This window comes from Mandrillus leucophaeus, unplaced genomic scaffold, assembly GCF_000951045.1.
Source record: "Mandrillus leucophaeus isolate KB7577 unplaced genomic scaffold, Mleu.le_1.0 Scaffold902, whole genome shotgun sequence".
Taxonomy (NCBI): domain Eukaryota; kingdom Metazoa; phylum Chordata; class Mammalia; order Primates; family Cercopithecidae; genus Mandrillus; species Mandrillus leucophaeus.
Window position 1 is genome coordinate 375,362 of NW_012109831.1, and position 22,248 is coordinate 397,609.

Below are 22,248 nucleotides of genomic sequence, written 5' to 3' on the forward strand. Positions count from 1 at the left end.
GGAGTCTCGCTCTGCTGCCCAGGCTAGAGTGCAGTGGCGCAATCTCAGCTCACTGCAGCCTCAGCCTCCTGAGTAGCTGGGATTACATGCATCCTCCACCACACAGCTAATTTTTGTATTTTTAGTAGAGACGGGGTTTTGCCATGTTGGCCAGACTGGTCTTGAACTCCTGACTTCAGGTAACCCACCTGCCTCAGCCTCCCAAAGTCCTGGGATTACAGGCATGAGCCACCGCGCCCAGCTGTAGATGTAAATTTTGGAAAGAAGAAGGAAGGGAGGGATGGAGGGAGGCAGAAAGGAAGGAAAGGAGGGAGAGGAAAACAGCAGGACAAGTGTTTTTAGTATGAGGAGCTTTGTTTAATGTATTTAGTTTGGTCATGGACTAGGACAGTTGTTTTCACTGTTCATATATTTGTCTCCAGGATGAAATAATTGAAGATAATCTCCTTTATCAGGTTATTAATAGTCTGTACAGTCTGTGATATCTCAGTTATTTATGTTCATCTCCCCTTATTGAGACTGCAAGCTTCTATTAAGCAGGGACAATTTCTCCATTATCTTGTAATTGTTAGCAAATCCATGTACCCAATAGTCATTTGTTTAATTGAATTAGAGTTGTGATATTCTTACAAAAAACACAATTTCAGGTATAAATTTTGTTGTATGCTTTTGCCATAGTGTTTAGAAAACCCTAAACTGTGTGGTTTTTTTCACTTAATACGACACAACAATAATCATTAATAAAGAAGACCCCAAAATATGTGAGGATTTCTTCCCACCAGCACGCAAGCAATCAGGTCTGCAGCAGACACCAGCTGGGTGTCTACTCATTTAATTTCAACTCTGTCTACCTGGAGACAGTGTCACATCTCACAGGTTGAGGGCTCAGTCCCCAAGACTGTCCCCCTCTTCAGACACTAGTCGTTAAGTCTAGGCCTCCTGACCTTCTGATCGACCAGCTTCAAATTGGGGTTCCTATGACTCCCTCCTTGGGTTTGATTGATTTGCTGGAGTGGCTCACAGAACTCAAGGAAACACATTTACTGGTTTATTATAAGGATATTACAAAGGATATAGATGAAGAGATGCATGGGGCAAGGCATACGGGAAGCGGTGCGGAACTTCTGTGCTCTCCCTGGGTGTACCACCCTCCAGAAACCTCCATCTGTTCAGCTACTTGGAAGCTCCCTGAATCCTGTCCTTGGGGACCTTTTTTTATTTTTTGAGACAAGGTCTGGTTCTGTTGCCCAGGCTGGAGTACAATGACACAATCACGGCTCACTACAGCCTATACTTCTCTGGCCCAATCAATCCTCCCACTTCAGCCTCCTAAGTAGCTAGGACTGCAGGTGTGCAATACCACACTCAGCTAATTTTTTTTGTTTGTTTTTTGATAGAGACAGGGTTTCCCTATGTTGCCCAGGTTGGTCTCGAACTCCTGGGATCAAGCGATCCTCCCACCTCAGTCCCCTAGAGTGTTGGGATTATAGGCTTAAGCCACTGTGCCTGGTCCTTTGGGCCTTTTAAAGAGACTTTATTGGTTGTCCACGATTGAAACATGGACAACCATATCAAAATGTAATTGGACAAAAAGAGTCTGATCTAAATCCAGCAAAGCCTGTCTGTTTAGATTCTTATTGGCCTCTCTCTGTGGCATTTCTTCCTCCAGGGTGTGAGTCAGGACCCTCTCTGGAATGGGGGTCTTATGACCCACAATCAGACTGGAGTTCTACTCTTGGAGGGTGAGAGGAGAGCAGGAGAAGGTCAGAAAGAGACTCTGTTTCCTAAGCCTACTTCTGAGTGCCCCAGCATTATAACAAAAACTGTAACAATGGCTATGGGACTCATGAGCCAGAAACTGAATGAAAACCTGAAAACACACACACACACACACACACACACACACACACACACATCACATGTAGTAAATAAGTTGACCATAGTAATATGTAGAGCCAAATAGCCTACTATGTATTGATTTACAGTATTATACTTGTCAGATGGTATGCTATTCATGTTAATATGTTCCTTTGATGTCTCATGACATACCTTTAGAGAGTACCTCATATTATAATAAAGAAATGAAGGTTTAAAGAAATAAATTTTAGGCTTGGTGCAGTGGCTCACACCTGTAATCCCAGCACTTTGGGAAGCCGAGGCGGGCGGATCATGAGGTCAGGAGATCGAGACTGTGCTAGCTAACACGGTGAAACTCTGTCTCTACGAAAAATACAAAAAATTAGCCGGGCGTGGTGGTGGACGCCTGTAGTCCCAGCTACTCGGGAGGCTGAGGCAGGAGAATGGCGTGAACCTAGGAGGCGGAGCTTGCCGTGAGCCAAGATGGCACCATTGCATTCCAGCCTGGGCAACAGAGCAAGACTCCATCTCAAAAAATAAATAAATAAAATAAATAAAAGAATAAATAAATTTTTATTTCATATGGCTCATTAATGGCAAAACTGGAACTCAAATCTAGGTCCATTTAATTCCAGTGCCTAATTTTCTCAATGTACGAATATATATGTATATATTTTTTGAGACGGAGTCTTGTTCTGTTGCCTATGCTGGAGTGCAGTGGCGTGACCTTGGCTCACCACAGCCTCTGTCTCCTGGGTTCAAGCGATTCTCCTGCCTCAGCCTCCTGAGTAGGCTTCAGGCGTGCACCACAATAGCCAATTTTTGTATTTTTATTAGAGACAGGGTTTCACCGTGCTGGCCAGGCTGGTCTCAAATTCCTGACCTCAGGTGATACACCCGCCTCGACCTCCCAAAGTGTTGGGATTACAGGAGTGAGCTACTGCGCCGGGCCTCAATGTACAAATATTAATACTTGGTTTTACTCTGGTTTATCATAGATGTGAATAAAGCAGTTATTTCCTGAATAATTCAATAAACATTTTTCAAATACAAAAAAACATTTATTGTGTGTGTGTGACCTGCAGGATCTGACCTGTATATGTAAATACACATACACACATAATGATGTTTTGGTCAATGTCAGACCACATATAAAATATAAACATCCATGTAAATTTTTTTTTTTTTTTTAGTCAGAGTCTGGCTCTGTCACCCAAGCTGGAGTACAGTGGCGCCATCTCAGCTCACTGTAACCTCTGCCTCCCGGGTTCAAGTGATTCTCCTGACTCAGCCTCCCGAGTAGCTGGGATTACAGGCAAGAGCCACCATGCCCGGCTAATTTTTAAAATTTTTTTCTTTTTTTTTTGAGACGGAGTCTTGCTCCGCTGCCCAGGCTGGAGTGCAGTAGCGCGATCCCAGCTCACTGCAAGCTCCGCCTCCCGAGTTCACACCATTCTCCTGCCTCAGCCTCCTGAGCAGCTAGGACTACAGGTGCCTGCCACTACGCCTGGCTAAATTTTTTTTTGTAATTTTTAGTAGAGACGGGGTATCACCGTGTTAGCCAGGATGGTCTCAATCTCCTGATCTCTAATGATCTGTCCTCCTCTGCTTCCCAAAGTGCTGGGATTACCATATAAACATTTTGATCAATGATAGATTACATATGTCAAATAAACATTTATCATGTGTGTGTATATATGCACATATATGTATAAAACATTTATTGTGTATGTATATAAGTGTGTACACACATATATACACATATTTATATGATGTTTCAGTCAATGATGAACAGCATATACCATAGTGATTTCATAAGATTATAATGCAGCACATACACAAATATGATATATGGCACTTGATATTGGCATAGCATATCAAGTAGGGATTGATGCTCAGTAATTGTGCTGGGACATTTTGTTTTCCATATTTTAAAAAGTATATAAATTTTTTAAAATATCTAGTTTGTGCATTTACACTCTCATGTTTGCACAGCAGTAAAACCTCCTAATGGTGCATTTCTCTAAGCATATCCCTGTTGTTAAGTGATGAATCACTTTATATATATATAGAATAGAACAGAAGGTCTGTAGATTAAAAGACACTGAGCATAGTTGAAGACAAGAGGGACTAAATAAAAATATACTAAATACGGCCAGGCACAATGGCTTACGCCTGTAATCACAGCACTTTGGGAGGCTGAGGTGAGGAGTTCGAGCCCAGGAGTTTGAGGCTACACTGAGCTATGATCACGCCACTGCACTCCAGCCTGGACAACCTAGAGAGACTTTGTCTCTACAAAAACTTTTAAAAGTACTAAATATCATGAAATACCTCTCCAAGCCTTTACCCCTACTTGACTCCTAAGATACTAGCAGCCTTGCTTACATTATACTTTCTAGAGTGGTATAATATGGGGAATATGATTAACTCAAGAGAAAATAAAAAAAGATACAGATTTTAGACCTACAATTAAACAGCCCAATCAGATCATCCTGTAGTGAGGCTCAGATTTGGCAAGCTTCATACATACATGGTTTCTAGTCATTGCAGAGATCCACTCTGAAGTGTGAGCAGCAGTTAAAGATCATAGACATCTGACTCTCTATATAGACTTAAATAAATAGGAAAAGGCAACTTGAGGCCAGGCATGGTGGCTCAGGCCTGCAATCCCAATACTTTGGAAGGCCGAGGCGGGCTGATCACTTGAGACCAGAAGTTTGAGACCAGCCTGACCAACATGGTGAAACCCCATCTCTACTGAAAATACAAAAATTAGCTGGTCGTGGTAGTGGGCACCTGTAATCCCAGCTATTCAGGAGGTTGAGGCACGAGAATTGCTTGAACCCAGGAGGCAGAGGTTGCAGTGAGCCGAGATTGTGCCATTGCACTCCAGCCTGGTGACAGAATGAGACTCTGTCTCAAAAAGAAAAAAAAAAGGAAAAGAAAAAGTGACTTGAATGAAATGGAGATAATACAGAGAGATACGAACTTGTAAAAATCATTAAGCATATCCTTAAAGAGATAAAAGATAATATTGTAGCCATGAACAAAAACAAGAAGCTGTAAAAAAGGGAAACATTCAAAGAAGTAGAAACAACACTTCGAAATAAACACATCATGGCGGGGAAAAGAAAAAAGAAAAACTGAAGAGTTGATAATAGGCCAGATGTGGTGCCTCATTCCTGTAATCCCAGCACTTGGGAGGCTAAGGTGGCGGATCACCTGAGGTCAGGAGATCGATAGCAGCCTGACCAACATGGTGAAACCCCATCTCTACTAAAAATACAAAAATCAGCCAGATGTGGTGGCGGACACCTGTAATTCCAGTTACTTGGGAGCCTGAGTCATGAGAATCGCTTGAACCTGGGAGGCAGAGGCTGCAGTGAGTCAAGATATGCATCATTGCACTCCAGTCTGGGTGACAAGAGTGAGACTCTGTCTCAAAAAAAAAAAAAAAAAAGAGGAGTTGATAAAGTTGAAATATTTCAGAAACTAGAGCAAATACAGAAAGAGATGTGGCCGGGCGCGGTGGCTCACACCTGTAATCCCAGCACTTTGTGAGGCCGAGGCGGGTGGATCACGAGGTCAGGAGATTGAGATCATCCTGGCTAACATGGTGAAACCCCGTCTCTACTAAAAATACAAAAAATTAGCTGGGCGCGATGGCTGGCGCCTGTAGTCCCAGCTACTTGGGAGGCTGAGGCAGGAGAATGGCGTGAAACCCGGGAGGCAGAGCTTGCAGTGAGCCATGATGGTGCCACTGCACTCCAGCCTGGGAGACAGAGCGAAACTCTGTCTAAAAAAAAAAAAAAAAAAAAAAATAGAGGATCAGTTCAGGACACCCTCTATCCAAGTAATAGGATTCCCAGAAAGAACAGAAAAATACTGGAGGATAATCATCAAAGAAATAATTTTTTAAAATCTCCCAGAACTGAAGGATGTCAGTTTCCAGATTGAAAAGGCCCATCAAGTGGCTAACTCAATAGATGAAAAGAACCCACACCATGGCAAATTGCTGTAAAAACAGAACCCTGGGAACAAAGAGAAGATCCTAAGAGCTTCCTGCAAGAATGGGAAAAGGGTCACATACAAAGAAGCAGGGATTGGAATGGCATTAGGTTTTTAAAGGCTAACATTGAACATTGAAAGACATGGAGGCTGGGTGCCATGGCACATGCCTATAATCCCAACACTCTGGGAGGCTGAGGTGGGCAGATCCCTTGAGCTCAGGAGTTTGAGACCAGCCTGGGCAACATAGTGAGACCCCATCTACAAAAAAAAAAAATTAAAAAATTAGCCAGGTGTAGGTACGTGCCTGTAGTCCAGCTACTCAGGAGGCTGAGGCAGGAGGGTTGCTTGAGCCCAGGGAATCAAGGCTGTAGTGAGCCATGATTGTGCCACTGCACTCCAGCCTGGGCTACAGAGTAAGACCCTGTCTCAAAAATAAAATAAGACAATGGAGCAATGCCTTAACTCCCGAGGAAGAATTATTTTCAACCTGGAATTCTATATCCAGCCAAAGTATCAACAGTGTGAGGAAAGATTAATAACTTTTTAAAAATAATTTCAACTTTTACTTTATTTTATTTGAGAGAAATCTTATTCTGTCACCCAGGCTGGGTGACATCATGGATCACTGCAGCCTTGACCCCCTAGTCTCAAGCAATCCTCTCACCTCAGCCTCCCGAGTAGCTGGGTCTACAGGCACGTACCACCATACCTGACTAATTTTTAAATTTTTTGTAGAGACAGTGTCTCTCTCTGTTACCTAGGCTGGTCTCAAACTCCTAGACTCAAGAGATCCTCCTGTCTTGGCCTCCCCAAGTGCTGGAATTACAGGCAAGAGGCACCATGCCCAGCCCAACTTTTATTTTAGATTCGGAGGTGGGTTCCTGCTCAGGTTTGTTACATGGGTATATCACATGATATTGAGATTTGGGATACTGTTGAACCCATCACCCAGGAAGTGATTATAGTACCCACAATTAATTTTTCAATCCTTGCCCCCACCTCTCTCCCTCCTCTAATAGTCCCCAGTGTCTATCGTTAACCATATTTATGTTCGTGTACCCAATGTTTAGCTCCCATTTATAAGTTAGAACATGGAGTATTTGATTTTCTGCTCCTGCATTAATTCACTTATGATTATAGCCTCCAGTTGCATACATATTGCTGCAAAGGGCATGATTTCATTATTTCTTATGGGTGTGTAATAACATTTTAAAACATGCACAGCTTCAGTAAATTTACCTCTTATGCCAACTTTCTCAGGATGCTACTAGAGGGAGAGAACCATTCATCCAAATGAAGGAGTAAATGAAAAAAGAAGATATGGAATCTAAGAAACAAGGGATCCAGCTAAGGAAAGAGGCAAAGGAATTCCCAAGATAATAATGAAGGGAGATCCCTGGAGGGCAATTTTGCAGCAATGACAGATAGAAGCAGAGCAGAGGGCTCCTTAAGAGATGCCTCTCAGAAGATAGAATAGATAGAACATGTGATGCATTCGAAAGCCTGCATAGGGAAATTCAGACAATTGAGGGAGTGTTTGAGGTTGACTTACTGATAACTACGTAGCAAACTAGGCAATATAATAATAATAATTGTAAGGATAAAATGTCATAAGAAATAAACAGTAACTATAGTAAACTACATGGCTTAGCTGTGAAGAGCATTTCCAAATCCTAATAAACACTGAGTAATTTTATTACCTATTAGGAGGATGGAAGATGGGAAGGGTATCTGTATGGCAGGGGAGTGGGGAGTGGGATGAAAGTTAAATCCTGGCTGGGCGTGGTGGCTCACACCTTGTAATCCCGGCACTGTGGGAGACCATGGTGGGCAGATTATTTGAGGTCAGGAGTTTGAGACCAGCCTGGCTAACATGGTGACACCCTTTCTCTACTAAAAATACAAAAATTAGCCAGGCGTGGTAGCTCATGCCTGTAATCCCAGCTACTCAGCAGGCTGAGGCAAGAGAATCGCTTGAACCCTGGAGGTGGAGGTTGCAGTGAGCTAAGATCGTGCCACTGCATTCCAGCCTGGGCAACAAGAGAGAAACTCTGTCTCAAAAAAGAAAAAAAAGAAAGTTAAATCCTTAATCTTACATAGTGTGGGAAATCAATAGAAAATGCCTAAAATTTAAATACCAAGAAATAGCAATATAAGCATGTTATATGGAGATTAGGAGGTAAATACCAAAATAAACAGCTAAATAAATAATTATAGTTGTTTCTGGGAAGTAGGACCAGGATGGGAGAACTATTCGTGTTCATAATCTTGTGGAACTGTTTGCCTCTTTAATCTCTGTGCATCTGTTACTTTGATTAGAAATAAAACTGGGCTGGATGTGGTGGCTCACACCTATAATCCCAGCACTTTGGGATACTGAGGTGGAAGAATTGCTTTGAGCCTAGGAGTTTGAGACCAACCTGGGCAACAAGGTGAGACCTTGTCTCTACAAAAAGTAAAATTAGCCAGGTGTGGTGCACGCCTGTGGTCTCAGCTCCTTGAGACTGAGGTGGGAGAATCGCTTGAGACCAGGAGATGGAGGCTGTAGCGAGCCCTGGTTGTACCACTGCACTCTAGCCTGAGTGACAGAATAAGACCCTGTCTCAAAAAATAATAATAAAAGTAAAACTAAATAAAACTAGTTTTAAAAAGTCATTTGTGGCAGCACCTTGGGTTCACAGAGCAGAATGCTAGAGGCGAAGCTATAGAGATGGGCAAGAGCCATGTGTTACAGGCTTTTGAATGCCAGCTGCTAAAATGTTTAGATTTCATTCTCTAAGAGCAGGGCAGAGTTCCCTGCTATTGTAGATGTTAGGATTCGGCACTCTCTAAGGGCAGTGCAATGCCCATAAAGGCTCTTGAACAGGGAGAGACAGGTTCAGACTTGTGCTTAGGGAAGGTAACAGTGCATCTGAGCTGGAACGGACCCTTGAGATTACCCTGTAAGTCAAATTTACTTCCAGTACAGACAGGTAGACTGGTGTGTACAGGGGAGAAGGCCTGAATGCCCGGCCAGTGAGATTCTGATCATTCTAAGCTCTGGCCAACCCTTTCCCCTCTCGGTGGCTGCTACCAATGCCCTGAAGAGACTAGGGAACCAGGTTACCTCTCTTTATTCCCCAGCTCCTGCCTCCTTTTGGCCCAATCTACTTCCTGATTAACACCTTTTCTGGCTCTTCTTTGTTTCTATGTCTTTCTGGTGAATCTGAGCAGGCTCAATACTCAGTACCCTGTGGCTGGGCATGGTGGCTTATGCTTATAATCCCAGCAGTTTGGGAGGCTGAGGCGGGCAGATCACCTAAGGTCAAGAGTTTGAGACCAGCCTGACCAACATGGTGAAATCCGTCTCTACTAAAAATACAAAATTAGCTGGGCATGGTGGTGCATGCCTGTAATCCCAGCTAATTGGGAGGCTGAGGCAGGAGAATCGCTTGAACCCAGGAGGCGGAGGTTGCAGTGAGTTGAGATCATGCCATTGCACTCCATCCTGGACAACAAGAGCGAAACTCCATCTCAAAAAAAAAAAAAAAAGAAAGGTACCCTAAATATGAAGTTCAAAGCTTAGTAGAACTGGATTTTAATACTTAACATTTACTGAGACCTTCCTCTGTGCTAGGTACTGTGCTGAATACTTAATAGACAGCATTTCAGAATCCTCACAGCTACCCTGTGAGGTAAGTGATTTAATCCTGTTTTGCAAAGAGTCTGAGGCTCAAAGAAGATATGGCTAATCAGTGGTAGAGCTGAAATGTTAGGCAGCAGTCTCTCTGCTTCTGAAGCCCACACTGCAAGCCGTTATAATTCCATCCGTCTTCAAGTGAAACATAGTTGGCTGAACCACAAGGTAGTGGCCTGTAGAAATGCTGGGGAAACCCACGCCCCAGAACTGGTACTAATTCCTTCTCCCACTCCCCCAGGCTTACCTGCGAGCCATCGATGTGAAGATCCTGCAGCAGCTGGTGACGTTGAATGAGGGCATCGAGGCAGTGCGCTGGCTGTTAGAGGAGCGGGGCACGTTGACCAGTCATTGCAGCAGCCTCACCAGCAGTCAATATAGCCTGACAGGCGGGAGCCCAGGCCGCTCAAGGCGAGGCAGCTGGGACAGCCTGCCAGACACCAGCACCACCGACCGGCTGGACAGTGTCTCTATTGGCAGCTACCTGGACACAGTGGCCCCCAGCGAGCTGGATGAACAGGGCCCACCTGGGGTTCCACGTTCCGAGATGGACTGGGCAAAAGTTATAGCTGGTGGAGAGAGGGCCAGGACTGAGGTGGATGCGACAGCCACCAGGCTAGGGAGCTTGAGGGCTGTGTGGAAGCCCCCAGGGGAGAGGCTTCAAGGTGGACCACCTGAGTCACCAGAGGATGAGAGTGCCAAGCTGGGCTTCGAGGCCCACTGGTTCTGGGAGCAGTGCCAGGATGATGTGACCTTCCTGTAACAACTTTTCCACCCTTTTGTAATCCTGTGGCTCTTTTATCCGTTAGCTGTGGTCTCCCCTAAAATTGATTCTCCCTCAGTCTGAGACTAGGAAGAGGCTGCACTGAAATCAGTTACCATAGAAACCTGGCTCATCATTTCTCTGGTCCCTAGGGAGTCTCTGCCTTTATCCGTCAATTATTGGGTCCCTAGAGCTAGCTTGCTTGCTCTTTCTTTCTTTCTTCCTTTCTTCTTTCTTTTTTTTTTTCTTTTTTTGGGACAGGGTCTTATGCTGTCACCCAAGCTGGAGAGCAGTGGCATGATCACAGCTCACTGCAGCCTTGACCTCCTGGGCTCAAGCAATCCTCCTATCTCAGCCTCCCCCATAGTTAGGACTACAGGCATCCACCACCATGCCCGGCTAATTCAAAAAAATTTTTTTGTAGAGATAGGGTTTCCTTGTGTTGCCCAGGCTGGTCTGAAACTCATGGGCTCAAGGGATCCTCCTGCCTCAGCCTCCCAAAGTGCTGGGATTGTGCCCAGCCCCTAGAGATATTTCTACAGAGATATTGACTCTAAAGGATTGACCTATGGCTTTTGGTGTGAAGTATCTCTCACTGCTCGCCCCAGCTAAGTAAGGGTTTAAGGAATTTAGGACTCCCTGGAGTTAACAGATGAAGAGATGGGGGTATAATTACTTCACCCAAAGTCTAGAAGCCTTGACCCTTCTCTTGGCCAAGATGGAGGATTGAGGAGGGACATGGACCTTCAGGACTAACCCTCTATGGATTGGCCCTCCCAGAAGCGTTTGGGCTGGTAGACCCACCCCTTCCTACCTGCTGAGTGATGTCATTTCCTGCCAGGATGGGTAGTCGTTTGTACGGGTCCTTGGATGGTGGTAGGTCATATAGGGGTATCTGAGACCCTGCTGCTAAGTGAGATCACATTATTTATCGTCCATGCCATTACTTCTTGTGAACAGGAACATGTCACCCCTCCTGGCAGGAAAGCTTCTCATTGTCATGTTTGTGCTTCCTTTCAGAAGGTTCTTACTTTTTAAATAGAGTATTCTCATTTTATCCTAGGGGATCTCACTTCCTTTGTGGCTCCATCCCTGCATCCCTATCTGGGCCAGCACTCCTGACTCTGCTTTTAGGGAAAGAAGCTTTCAGGGGCCTCCATTTATTGCTCTCAAGTTTGTTTGGCTTACCCTGCCATGGTCCCCTGTCTTACCCTGTCCCTGTGTTGCCCCCATTCCTGTATTCCATTTTTCTGTTTTGTTTTGTTCTGTTTTTGAGACAGGGTGACAAGGTCTCCCTCTGTTGCCCAAGCTGGAGTGCAGTAGTGCTCACAGCAGGCTCGACCTCCTGGACTCAAATGATCCTCCTTCCTTAGCCTCGCAAGGAGCTAAGACTACAGGCATGCATCACCATGCCTGGCTAATTTTTGTATTTTTTTCCAGAGACAGGGTTTCACCATGTTGCCTAGAGTGGACTTGAACTCCTGGGCTCAAGCAGTCCTTCCGCTTCAGCCTTTTAAAGTACTGAGATCACAGGCATGAGCTGCTGTGTCTGGCCCTATTCCTGTATTCTGACTCCGTATCTCCCTGCCAGGAGGTTCAGTTTCTGTGTGTCCGTGCCTTTTCAGTTTCTCCAGGCCTTTTATATGCAGATTAGTCCTGGCCTCTCTGCCTGTGTTGATGGAGCCAGGGAGAGAGAAGCTCAAGGTCTCAGAGCTCTGGGGGTGTACTAGAATCTTGGATGGTGGAGGTGTCATCCTCTCTGACTTTGTGACTGCCCTTCCCCCACCCTGTCCCCAGCCTTCCACCATTTGGTCACAAGGATGCCTGCCTGAGGTCGGGACACAAGGAATCTCCTTGTCTGGGCTACAGTGTGGGGGCGTGGCAGGGAAAGACAGAAGCTCTTTGGTTCCTGGGCCCCATCCTGGAAAGGGAGAGGGAGCAAGGGAAAGGCCTGTTTACTTCCTCCCTTAGAGCAAGCCCTGACTCCTGGAACCTGAGGAGGGAGCAGAGTCTGGGTCTCTGAACCTGGGTCCCAGAGCCCTACCGAATTACAAATTGCATCATAGAAGAAATTCAGGGAAGTTGCCAACCTGGGGCTCAGAGAGGGGACGGTCCCAGAGAGGGGGACAAGAGCTGTGGCTGGTGTCAGAGAATGAATTCTTAGAGATTAACCCTTTAAACTCTGGGTAACTGCTCCATATGTTAGTCCCTGCCTTTCCTGGGCCTTGAAACTGGGATACTAGAGGGAAAAAAAGGGAAAAAGATGTCAGATGACTTTGACTGTTCACTGCGTCCTCCTGCAAAAGAGGCATCCTCCTCAAATCCTGGAATAACTCCTGCCATTTCTCTATTTTGTATTCTGTGTTGGGGAAGGGAAGGAAGCCAAATTGATCATCTCTGCTTCCCTAAATTCCTCAAGTCTTGTTTTGAAACTCCCACCCCGGTCCTTCTGGAGCAATATTCAGTCCATGGCTTGTCCCTAAATACCCTCTCTTCCCCTACCACCCCCTCAAATGATTGAAATCTCCAAAGTATATTATCGGCCTCTTCCACTGCTCACAAGACCTCTCCATACTTCTCCTATGGTCTTGGGACTCCTGGCTTCCCCTCAGACTGGGAATTCAGATCTCCTATTCCAGTCCCTGCTCTGTTGTCATTTTGTAGTGTGCCCTCAGTTAATTACCCTTCCTGTTTGTGTGTGTGTGTGTGTGGTTTTGTTTTGCTTTGTTTTGTTTTGAGATGGAGTCTCGCTCTGTCATCCAGGCCGGAGTGCAGTGACGTGATCTCGGCTCACTGCAACCTCTGCCTTCCGGGTTCAAGCAATTCTCCTGTCTCAGCCTCCTACATGGCTGATATTACAGACATGCACCACCATGCCTGGCTAATTTTTGTGTTTTTAGTAGAGACGGAGTTTTGCCATGTTGACCAGGTTGGTCTTGAACTCCTGATCTCAAGTAATCCACCCATCTCAGCCTTCAAAAGTGCTGGGATTACAGGTGTGAGCCACCTGCCTGGCCTGTTGTTTTATTTTTAAGACAGGGTCTCACTGTCACCCAGGCGGGAGTTCAGTGGTGCGATCTCAGGTCACTGCAGCCTGCGCCTACTGGGCTGAAGTGATCCTCCTTATCCTCCTAAGTAGCTGCAACTACAGGCACGTTTCACCGTGCCTGGGTTACTTTTTGTATTTTTTCTAGAGACAGTTTTGTCATGTTGCCTAGGCTGATCTCAAACTCCTGGGCTCAAACAATCCTCCCACCTCAGCGTCCCAAAGTGCTGGGATTACAGGCCTGAGCCACCATGTCTGGCCTTTATGTCTTCTTTTTTCTCTTCAGCAACATATTCATGGAATCATACCCTTCTTGGAAGCCATTGTATAGTATTCCCGTTTGAGGTTCACTTGTTCAGGCTACACACTTATGAGCTGAAGAGGTTGCCCGCCCTCTTGTGGCTATTATGCACCACTGCTGGAGTTGCTGGATGGAACCTCCAAGCTCAAATAAAACATGGCCTTCTCAGTGCGCAGAAAGGCTAGTGAGTCAGACCTAGAGAGGGCATAGACTTGCCCAGCATCACCCATTGTAAAGTTGTGGCGACACCCAGGTCAGAAAACCCAGATCACAAGCCCACATGCCCACAGCTCCATCACTTGGCCAACTATTCCCAGTCAACACCACTGAAGCCCAAAGGGACTGAAAGCAATTTTGCCCCTGTTAAAATGTTTGCATTCTCATCCCTTCCTAAAGAGGCAGCTTAGTCTTTAGAGGAAGAGCTTCAGGCTCTGAGGAAAGAAAACTCTGGGCCTGGACCAGGTGAAGGGGTGAAGGATGCACTAGTCTGGATCACAGATAGGAGGAAAAATCAGTCCTGGACCCACCATTTTCCTGGGAAGGACATCATAGGAACAGAGCTCAGCATTTCAGACCTGGGGGTTAGAAGCAGAGGTGGGGGTGGGGCGCTGTGAAATTAGGAAACTTAGATGGGTCTTGCAGAAATAGGTGTGGCTCCACAGGTCAGGGAATTACAGGTCAATTGGATAGGCACCTGAGAGTGTTGTGGGGCTGGAAAGCTGGGGTGAGTGAGGCTGCCTGGGTATTCCGCTTAGGTCTAGGCATCCTGGCTGAATACCTTAGATTTCAGTTCACCACCAGAGAAGCCCGGAAACTCCAGTAAACACATATCTTTGGTCCCTTCTACCTACCTCTAGATTGGCTGGTTGAGGCTCAGCTTCTCTCTAACTAGACTTCTGGCTTATAGGGTGCAGCCGCTTGGGAGCGCAAAGAAGGAGAAGGTAAGAAAAAGGAGAGAAATGCAGAGAGAGGAGAGGATGAGATGACGGTGTGGAAAATATCGGAGGGTGCGTACTGCCCTCAAGTGCACTGGGGGCTTTTGTCCAGGTTCAGAGTAAAGACAAAGACGAGGCTGCTCATGGAAGCTGCAGAAACAATGCCTGTGGGAATAAGGGGTGTGAGATGGGAGTGGGCAATGTAAAGACCTGCATTTATTTATTTTATTTATTTTTTTATTTTGAGACAGGGTCTTACTCTGTAGCCCAGACTGGAGCGCAGTGGCACGATCTCGGCTCACCGCAACCTCCACCTACCAGGCTCAAGTGATTCTCCTGCCTGGGACTACAGGCGCACGCCACTACCACCCAGCTAATTTTTGTATTTTTAGTAGAGATGGGGTTTCACCATGTTGGCGAGGCTGGTCTCGAACTCCTAACCTCAAGTGATCCACCCGCCTCAGTCTCCCAAAGTGCTAGGATTACAGGCTTGAGCCACCATGCCCGGCCAAGGCCTGCATTTAGGATGGAGGCATTGAGGTTGAGCACTGAGCTAACTGGAAGCTCAGTGACAGCTTCAGTGAGAAATGCTTGACAGTTATAGCAGACACAAGCTCACTGTGTGTATGGTGCCAGGCACACACTGGGTGTTCAGTGACACCTGTTCAGTGACTGGAAGAATGAATATGTGTAAGCCCACAAGGAGATGTGACTTAAAAAAAACTTGGTCATTTACAAATTAGGTAATTGAAAATATTTTTAAATTGACTTTTTAGCAATCCTATAAACAGTGCGTTGTTAACAATAGTGTTACTTAGAAATTTGCTCAAGGTCAGTTAAGTAACAAAAGAGCTATAATAACCTAGATCAACCTAACTGCAGGGGCTTCCAGGAAGTCTTCTCTGATTCCCTACCCGTGCCACACACTCATTTAGACCCTACTCTCCTAGGAGAACAGATTAGTGCTGCCCAGAAGCTGCGGCAGGACATTAGTTTCCTACTGTCATTGTAATGAATTACCACAAAGTGGCTTAAAAAACAAAATTATTATGTTGCAGTTCAGAAGTCCGAAATCAGCTTCACCAGGCTAAAGTCAAAGTGTTGACAGGTCTACACTCCTTCCGTGGGCTCCAGGAGAGAATGTTTCCTCGCCTTTTCCAGCTTCTAGATGCTGCTTGCAGTGCTTGATTCGTAGTTCTTTTACCATCTTCAAACCCAGCAGCAGAGCATCTTCTCTTCTCTCTAACCTCTGTTTCCATCCCTACATCTCTCTAATTCTACTGCCTCCCACTTGTAAGGATTACATTGGGTCTACTGGGATAATCCAGTATCATCTTCTCGTGGCAAGATCCTTAATTAAATCCTGTCTTCAAAGTCCCTTTTACCATTTAAGACAAAATGTTCAAAGGTTAAGCAGGTGGTGGTGCGTGTCTGTAGTCCCAGCTACTCGGTGCTGAAGCTGGAGCATCACTTGAGCCCAGGAGTTCAGGCCAGCCTGGGCAACATAGTGAGACCCCTTGTCTTACAAGAAAATTTATATTTATCCACAGGTCCTGGGGATTAGGAATTGGCCATCTTTGGGAAAGAAGCTATTATTTAGCCTGACACAGGCAGAGTGGAAAGTGGGCAGGAGGATGCACCCAGGCCCAGAATGAACCTCTGTGCTTTGTCCAGCCTCGCCTAGCCTGGAATGAGAGGTGGTACCAAGGCAGAGGTGGCAGGTCCAGACCCCATGTTTAGAGAATGTCAAGTGCCTCCTGTACCATAACCACCAGGGAGAGCCAAAGGTGAAAATTAGGCTTGGGAGAAAGTCTCAGTTTAGGAATCTTTTTAGACCTGAGACCTTCCTGGTAACCATAGTGGAGGATTCCTCGACACTGTCTCCTCTGGAACCATTCTGTGCTCCTATTCCCCAAGGCTGAAGATAATTATATTCCCAGTGAGCTAACCTGGGTTCTCTCTGGAAAGGGCAGATTAGATAGATTAGTTGTCTTCTTTTTAAATTGTTATTTGTAATTCTTTAATAGTTACACCATGCTTCTCATAGCATAGTGAATTCCATCACCAGGCCCCTTTCTTACTTTATTTTCTTTTTTACTTTATTTTCTTTTTTAAAAACATTTTAAGCTGGGTGCAGTGGCTCATGCCTGTAATCCCAGCACTTTGGGAGGTCGAGGCAGGTGGATCACGAGCTCAGGAGTTCAAGACCAGCTTGACCAATATGGTGAAACCCCATCTCTACTAAAAATACAAAAATTAGCTGGGCATGGTGGCGCACGCCTGTAGTCCCAGCTACTCAGGAGGCTGAGGCAGGAGAATGGCTTGAACCCAGAAGGCAGAGGTTGCAGTGAACCGAACGTGCCACTGCACTCCAGCCTGGGCAACAGCGAGACTCTGTGTCAAAAAAATAATTTTTTTTTTTTTTGTAAGAGACTGGGTCTCACTGTCACCCAGGCTGGAGTACAATGATGCGATCTTGGCTCACTATAACTTTGACCTCCTAGGCTCAAGCAGTCCTCCCACATCAGCCTTCTGAGTAGGACTACAGGTGCACACGAGCATGTCCAGCTAATTAAAAATTTTTTTTCGTAGAGATGGGGTCTCACTGTGTTGCCCAGCCTGGTCTTGAACTCCTGGCCTTCAGAAGTCCTCCTGCGTCAACCTCCCATATTGCTGGGATTACAGGTGTGAGCCACCATGCCTGGCTTCTTCTTTTGATCCCTCCTCCCTATTCTCATTCCTCTCCCTGTGTCAGTATATGTTTGGATATGTATGTATCTTTGAAAATATATGTAATTATGTGCCTATATGTTTTAATATATATAAATGGTATACTTTTATGGTAAGCCAACTTCTGTAATGAATTGCTCCCATATTTCAGTGATTTAACACCACAGATTTATTTTTCACTTATTCTACATGGCATGGGTGTTTCTGGTTGGACAGCTCTCCTCCACTGTCCACTCCAGCTCCCATGCTTCTTTTGTTTTCAGATGGTGATAGCCTCATCCCAGCATCATAAAGTTTCCTGTCAACTTTTCACCAAGTTGTTTTACTATCCATTGATTATTGTTTTATGAATTGCTTATTTCACTGGGGATTACAGAATGGTGATTTTCTAAGGCTATTAATTTTTCCTCATTTATTAGTTCTAATTCTGTACCAAAAACCTTTTTTCACATCCTCTAGGACCATTTGATTACTCTGAAATAAAGTTCATACCAAAATGGCAAGATAAATGCTTAAATCTCTTCCCTTATCATTTTCAAAGTAGTTATGTCCTAACAATTTCCAATGGTGTTCAATGATTTTTTTTGTTTCACTCTCTCTTTTAAATGATCTCAAACAACCTGTAGTTCTTATACATTTAATGTTGTTTAATCATTTGCCATTATTTTTTGCTTTACATTATATAAAGTATCAAGCATATACAAAAGTAGAGAAAATCGTGTAATGATTTCCCAGGGACCTATCACTCAGCTTCAATAATTATCAATTCACGGCCAATCTTGGTCGATTTATTCCCTCAACTACTTGCCCCCTAACCGAGATTCTTTTGAAGCAAAACCGATATCATACCAATTTACTCTGTAAATGTTTTAGCATGTATCTCTAAAAGACAAGGATTTTTATTACCATTATTGCACCTAAAAAGTTAATAAATTGTCAGTATAATAAAATATAGTCGGTGTTTAATTTTCCCATAGACTTCATTTTTAAAAGTTTTGGTACCAGGGTTATGCTGGCCTCCTAAAAAGAGTGAAGTAGTGTTTCCTCCTCCTTTGCTTTATCTTTATGTAAGGTAGGTAGTAGTATTTAGTATTTGACATAATTTACTTAGTGAAATCATCTGGGCCTAGAGTTTTCTTTATGGGGACGTTTTTTGTTTTTTTGAGGCAGGATCTCACACTGATGCCCAAGCTGGAGTGCAGTGACACGATCATGGCTCACTGCAGCCTTGACCTCCCCAGGCTCAGGTGATCCCCCGACCTCAGCTTCCTGAGTAGCTGGGACTACAGGTGTGCTACCATGCCTGGCTAATTTTTGTACTTTTTTTGTAGAGCCAGGGTTTTGCCACGTGGCCCAGACTGGTATGAGGATGTTTTTGGTAACAGGTTCCTTTAGTAGATATAAGGCTATTTAGACTTTTACTTTCATTTTGAGTTAGTTTTGGTAAGTTGGTTTTTTTTTCTCCAAAACATTTGTCTATTTTATCTAAATTGTCGATGTTATTGGCATAATGTTGTTCATAACATTTCCGGCCAGGTGTGGTGGCTTATGCCTGTAATCCCAAAACTTTGGGAGGCCGAGGCAGGAGGATCTTTTGAGCTCAGGAGTTCAAGACCAGCGTGGGCAACAGAGTGAGACCTCATTCTTACAAAAAATCAAAAAATTAAGCCGGACATGGTTGCTCATGCCTGTAATCCCAGCACTTTGGGAGGCCAAGGTGGGCAAATCACAAGGTCAAGAGATCGAGACCATCCTGGCCAACAGAGTGAAACCCCGTCTCTACTAAAAATACAAAAATTAGCTGGGCGTGGTGGCGTGTGCCTGTAGTCCCAGCTACTCAGGAGGCTGAGGCAGGAGAATCTTTTGAACCCAGGAGGTAGAGGTTGCAGTGAGCCAGGATCTTGCCACTGCACTCCAGCCTGGCGATAGAGTCAGACTTCGTCTCAAAAAAAAGAAAAAAAAAAGAAAAATTAGCCGGGAGTGGTGGCAGGTACCAGTAATCCCAGCTGCTGAGGCAGGAGAATCGCTTGAGCCTAGGAGGCAGAGGTTGCAGGGAGGCAGAGGTTGCAGTGAGCCAAGATCGTAGCACCACACTCCAGCCTAGGCTACAGAGTGAGACCCTGTATCAAAAAAAAAAAAAAAAAACACAAAGAAAAACCATAAATTTTCTTGTTTTTTGTTTTTGTTTTTGTTTTTGAGACACGGTCTCCACTCTGTCGCCCAGGCTGGAGTGCAGTGGTGTGATCTTGGCTCACCGCAACCTCTGCCTCCTGGGTTTGAGCGATTCTCCTACCTCAGCCTCCTGGGTAGCTGGATTACAGGTGCATGCCAACATGCCTGCCTAATTTTTTTGTTTTTGTTTTTTTTTGTGTGGTTTTAGTAGAGATGGGGTTTCACCATGTTGGCCAGGCTATTCTCAAACTCCTGATCTCTAGCAATCTGCCTGCCTTGACCTCCCAAAGTGCTGGGATTACAGGCATGAGCCACCGTGCCCAGCCTCTTAATTTCTTACAATTTGTTTGTTGAAGATTCTGGGCTATCTGACTAACAGAATTTACTGCAGTCTGGATTTTGCTGATTACATACTTATGATGCAGTTCTAAATGTTCTGTGTCCTTGCTATGTCCTGCAAATTAGTAGCTGGATCCAGAGGCTGGATTAAACTCTGATTTGATCACTTTGGCAAGACATTAGAAGGCATATGAATCAGTGGGCGCAGTGGCTCATACCTGTAATCCCAGCATTTTGGGAGGCCAAAGCAGGTGAATCACCTGAGGTCAGGAGTTCGAGACCAGCCTGCCAAACATGGCAAAACCCCTCTGAAATAAAAATACAAAAATTACCCAGGTGTGGTAGCAGATTCCTGTAATCCTAGCTACTGGGAGGCTGAGGCATGAGAATCACTGAACCTGGGAGGTGGAGGTTGCAATGAGCCATGATCATACCATTGGACTTCAGCCTGGGTGACAGAGTGAGATTCCATCTCAAAAAAAAAAAAGAAAGAAAAAGAGAAGGCATATAAATCTAGTTTCTCTATGCTTGTGATTTTTTCAAGTGTTGCCTGTATTAATTCATTGGAGATTGCAAAATGGTGCCTTAATTCTATAATTTTATTTTATTTTATTTATTTATTTTGAGACAGGATCTTGCTCTGTCACCCAAGCTTGAGTGCAGTGGTCGGCTCACTGCAGCCTCCACCTCCAGGGTTCAGGCGATCCTCCTACTTCAGCCTCCTGAGTAGCTGGGACCACAGGCGCAAGTCACCACACCCAGCTAATTTTTTTTTTTTTTTTCTTTTGTAGAGATGGGGTTTTGCCACGTTAGCCAGACTGGTCTTGAACTTCTGAGCTCAAAGCGATCTTCCTGCCTCGGCCCCCCAAAGTGCTGGGATGACAGGCGTGAGCCACTGCACCCAACCCTAGTCTTCATGTCTACAATGATTTTTTCTTGTATATCCAGTTCTTTCCTCATTCCTTTCAGAATTAGTTCTGTCATCTCGTTTCTGAGTTTTTCTAATTCTGATGTATGTTCTTTCATGTATTATATCATTTTTTTGGTGTCCTTTAGCTTGTTTGTAGTTTTGATATGTTTTGTGGCACATCTTTTTGGTGCACTTTCATTGTCTGTAGTAATGTTATTCTTCTGGTTCTTTTATTTTTTAAGAAGGCTGGAGTACAGTGGAGTGATCACAGCTCACTGCAGTCTCAACCTCCTGGGTTCAAGTGATCTTCCCACCTCAGCCTCTTGAGTAGCTGGACCACAGGCATGTGTCACAGGCATGTCACCATGCCCAACTAATTTTTGTATTTTTAGTAGAGACAGAGTTTCACCATGCTGGCCAGGATGGTCTTGATCTCTTGACCTCGTGATCCACCCGCCTCGGCCTCCCAAAGTGCTGGGATTATAGGCGTGAGCCACCACGCCCAACCCTTTTTTTTTTTTTTTCGTAGACAGTCTCGCTCTATTGCCCAGGTTGGAGTGTGGTGGCACGATCTCAGCTCACTGCAACTTCTGCCTCCCAGGTTCAAGCGATTCTCTTGCCTCAGCCTCCCGAGTACCTGGGAGCCAAGTAGCCACCACGCCCGACTAATTTTTGTATTTTTAGTAGAGACGGGGTTTCACCATGTTGGCCAGGCGGGTCTCGAACTCCTGACCTCAAGTGATTCGCTTGCCTATGCATCCCAAAGTGCTGGGATTACAGGCATGAGACACTGTACCCAGCCTTGACTTTGCTACTTTTCTATTGCTCATTTTATGTGAAATTAGTTTTTTTGAACTGAAAGAATGAGGTGAGGTTCAGGAGAGTTTTTATAACATTATAGAGCTCCCTCATCTGTTGTTGCCTGTGGCACCCTTCTGCAATTTTCTGGCTCTGTTCCCCTCCTCCATGTCGGTCTTTAGCTCCTCATTTTTCCTCTGTTGTCCTCATCCTACTACATATTGATTCCACTCAGAGCTATTTTCTTTCTTATTTTTATTTTTTGATTAAGTGTCTCATTCTGTCACCCAGGCTGAAGTGCAAGTAGCAGTATCTCTGCTCACTGCAGCCTCACCTTCTGGGCTCAAGTGATCCTCCCACCTCAGCCTCCTGAGTAGCCAGGACCACAGGCGTGTGCCACCACACCCAGTTTTTTTAATTTTCGTAGAGACAGGGTCTTGCTATGTTGCCTGGGCTAGTCTCAAACTCCAGGGCTCAAGTGATCCTTCTGTCTTGGCCTCCCAAAGTGCTGGGATTATAGGCAGGAGCCACTGTGCACATCCTCTCTCCCAGGAATTTATCCTCAGTGTGGGGCATGGTCATAGAAGGAAGCCCTCATGGGTCAGTTTTGACAGTTTATAGGGAACCAGACCTGTTCCTGCCCTTTAGTCCTTCCCACTGTGGGCTCCTTTCACTCACCTGCTATTTCATTTCATTTTATTATTTAT

At 45.0% G+C, this 22,248-nt stretch overlaps 2 protein-coding genes across 3 annotated transcripts in view; one reads left to right on the forward strand and one right to left on the reverse strand.

Moving 5' to 3' along the window:
• POMGNT1 (protein O-linked mannose N-acetylglucosaminyltransferase 1 (beta 1,2-)) overlaps positions 1–11,089 on the reverse strand; it is a 32,277-nt gene extending 21,188 nt beyond the window's left edge. The window contains exons 1-2 of one of the 2 annotated variants that reach the window (XM_011969760.1): positions 10,992–11,089; positions 9,795–9,866 (exon numbers count right to left, since the gene is read on the reverse strand). The gene's annotated coding sequence lies outside the window, so the exon portion shown is untranslated. Of the gene's footprint in view, positions 1–9,794; positions 10,396–10,991 lie in introns of those variants that run through there. The other variant, XM_011969759.1, reaches the window with a different exon arrangement.
• LURAP1 (leucine rich adaptor protein 1) overlaps positions 1–11,372 on the forward strand; it is an 18,066-nt gene extending 6,694 nt beyond the window's left edge. Inside the window, exon 2 of the mRNA XM_011969757.1 lies at positions 9,789–11,372. Coding sequence (XP_011825147.1) covers positions 9,789–10,310 — 522 coding nt within the window. The 3' untranslated portion in view covers positions 10,311–11,372. The remainder of the gene's footprint in view (positions 1–9,788) is intronic.
• The last annotated feature ends 10,876 nt before the right edge of the window (positions 11,373–22,248 follow it).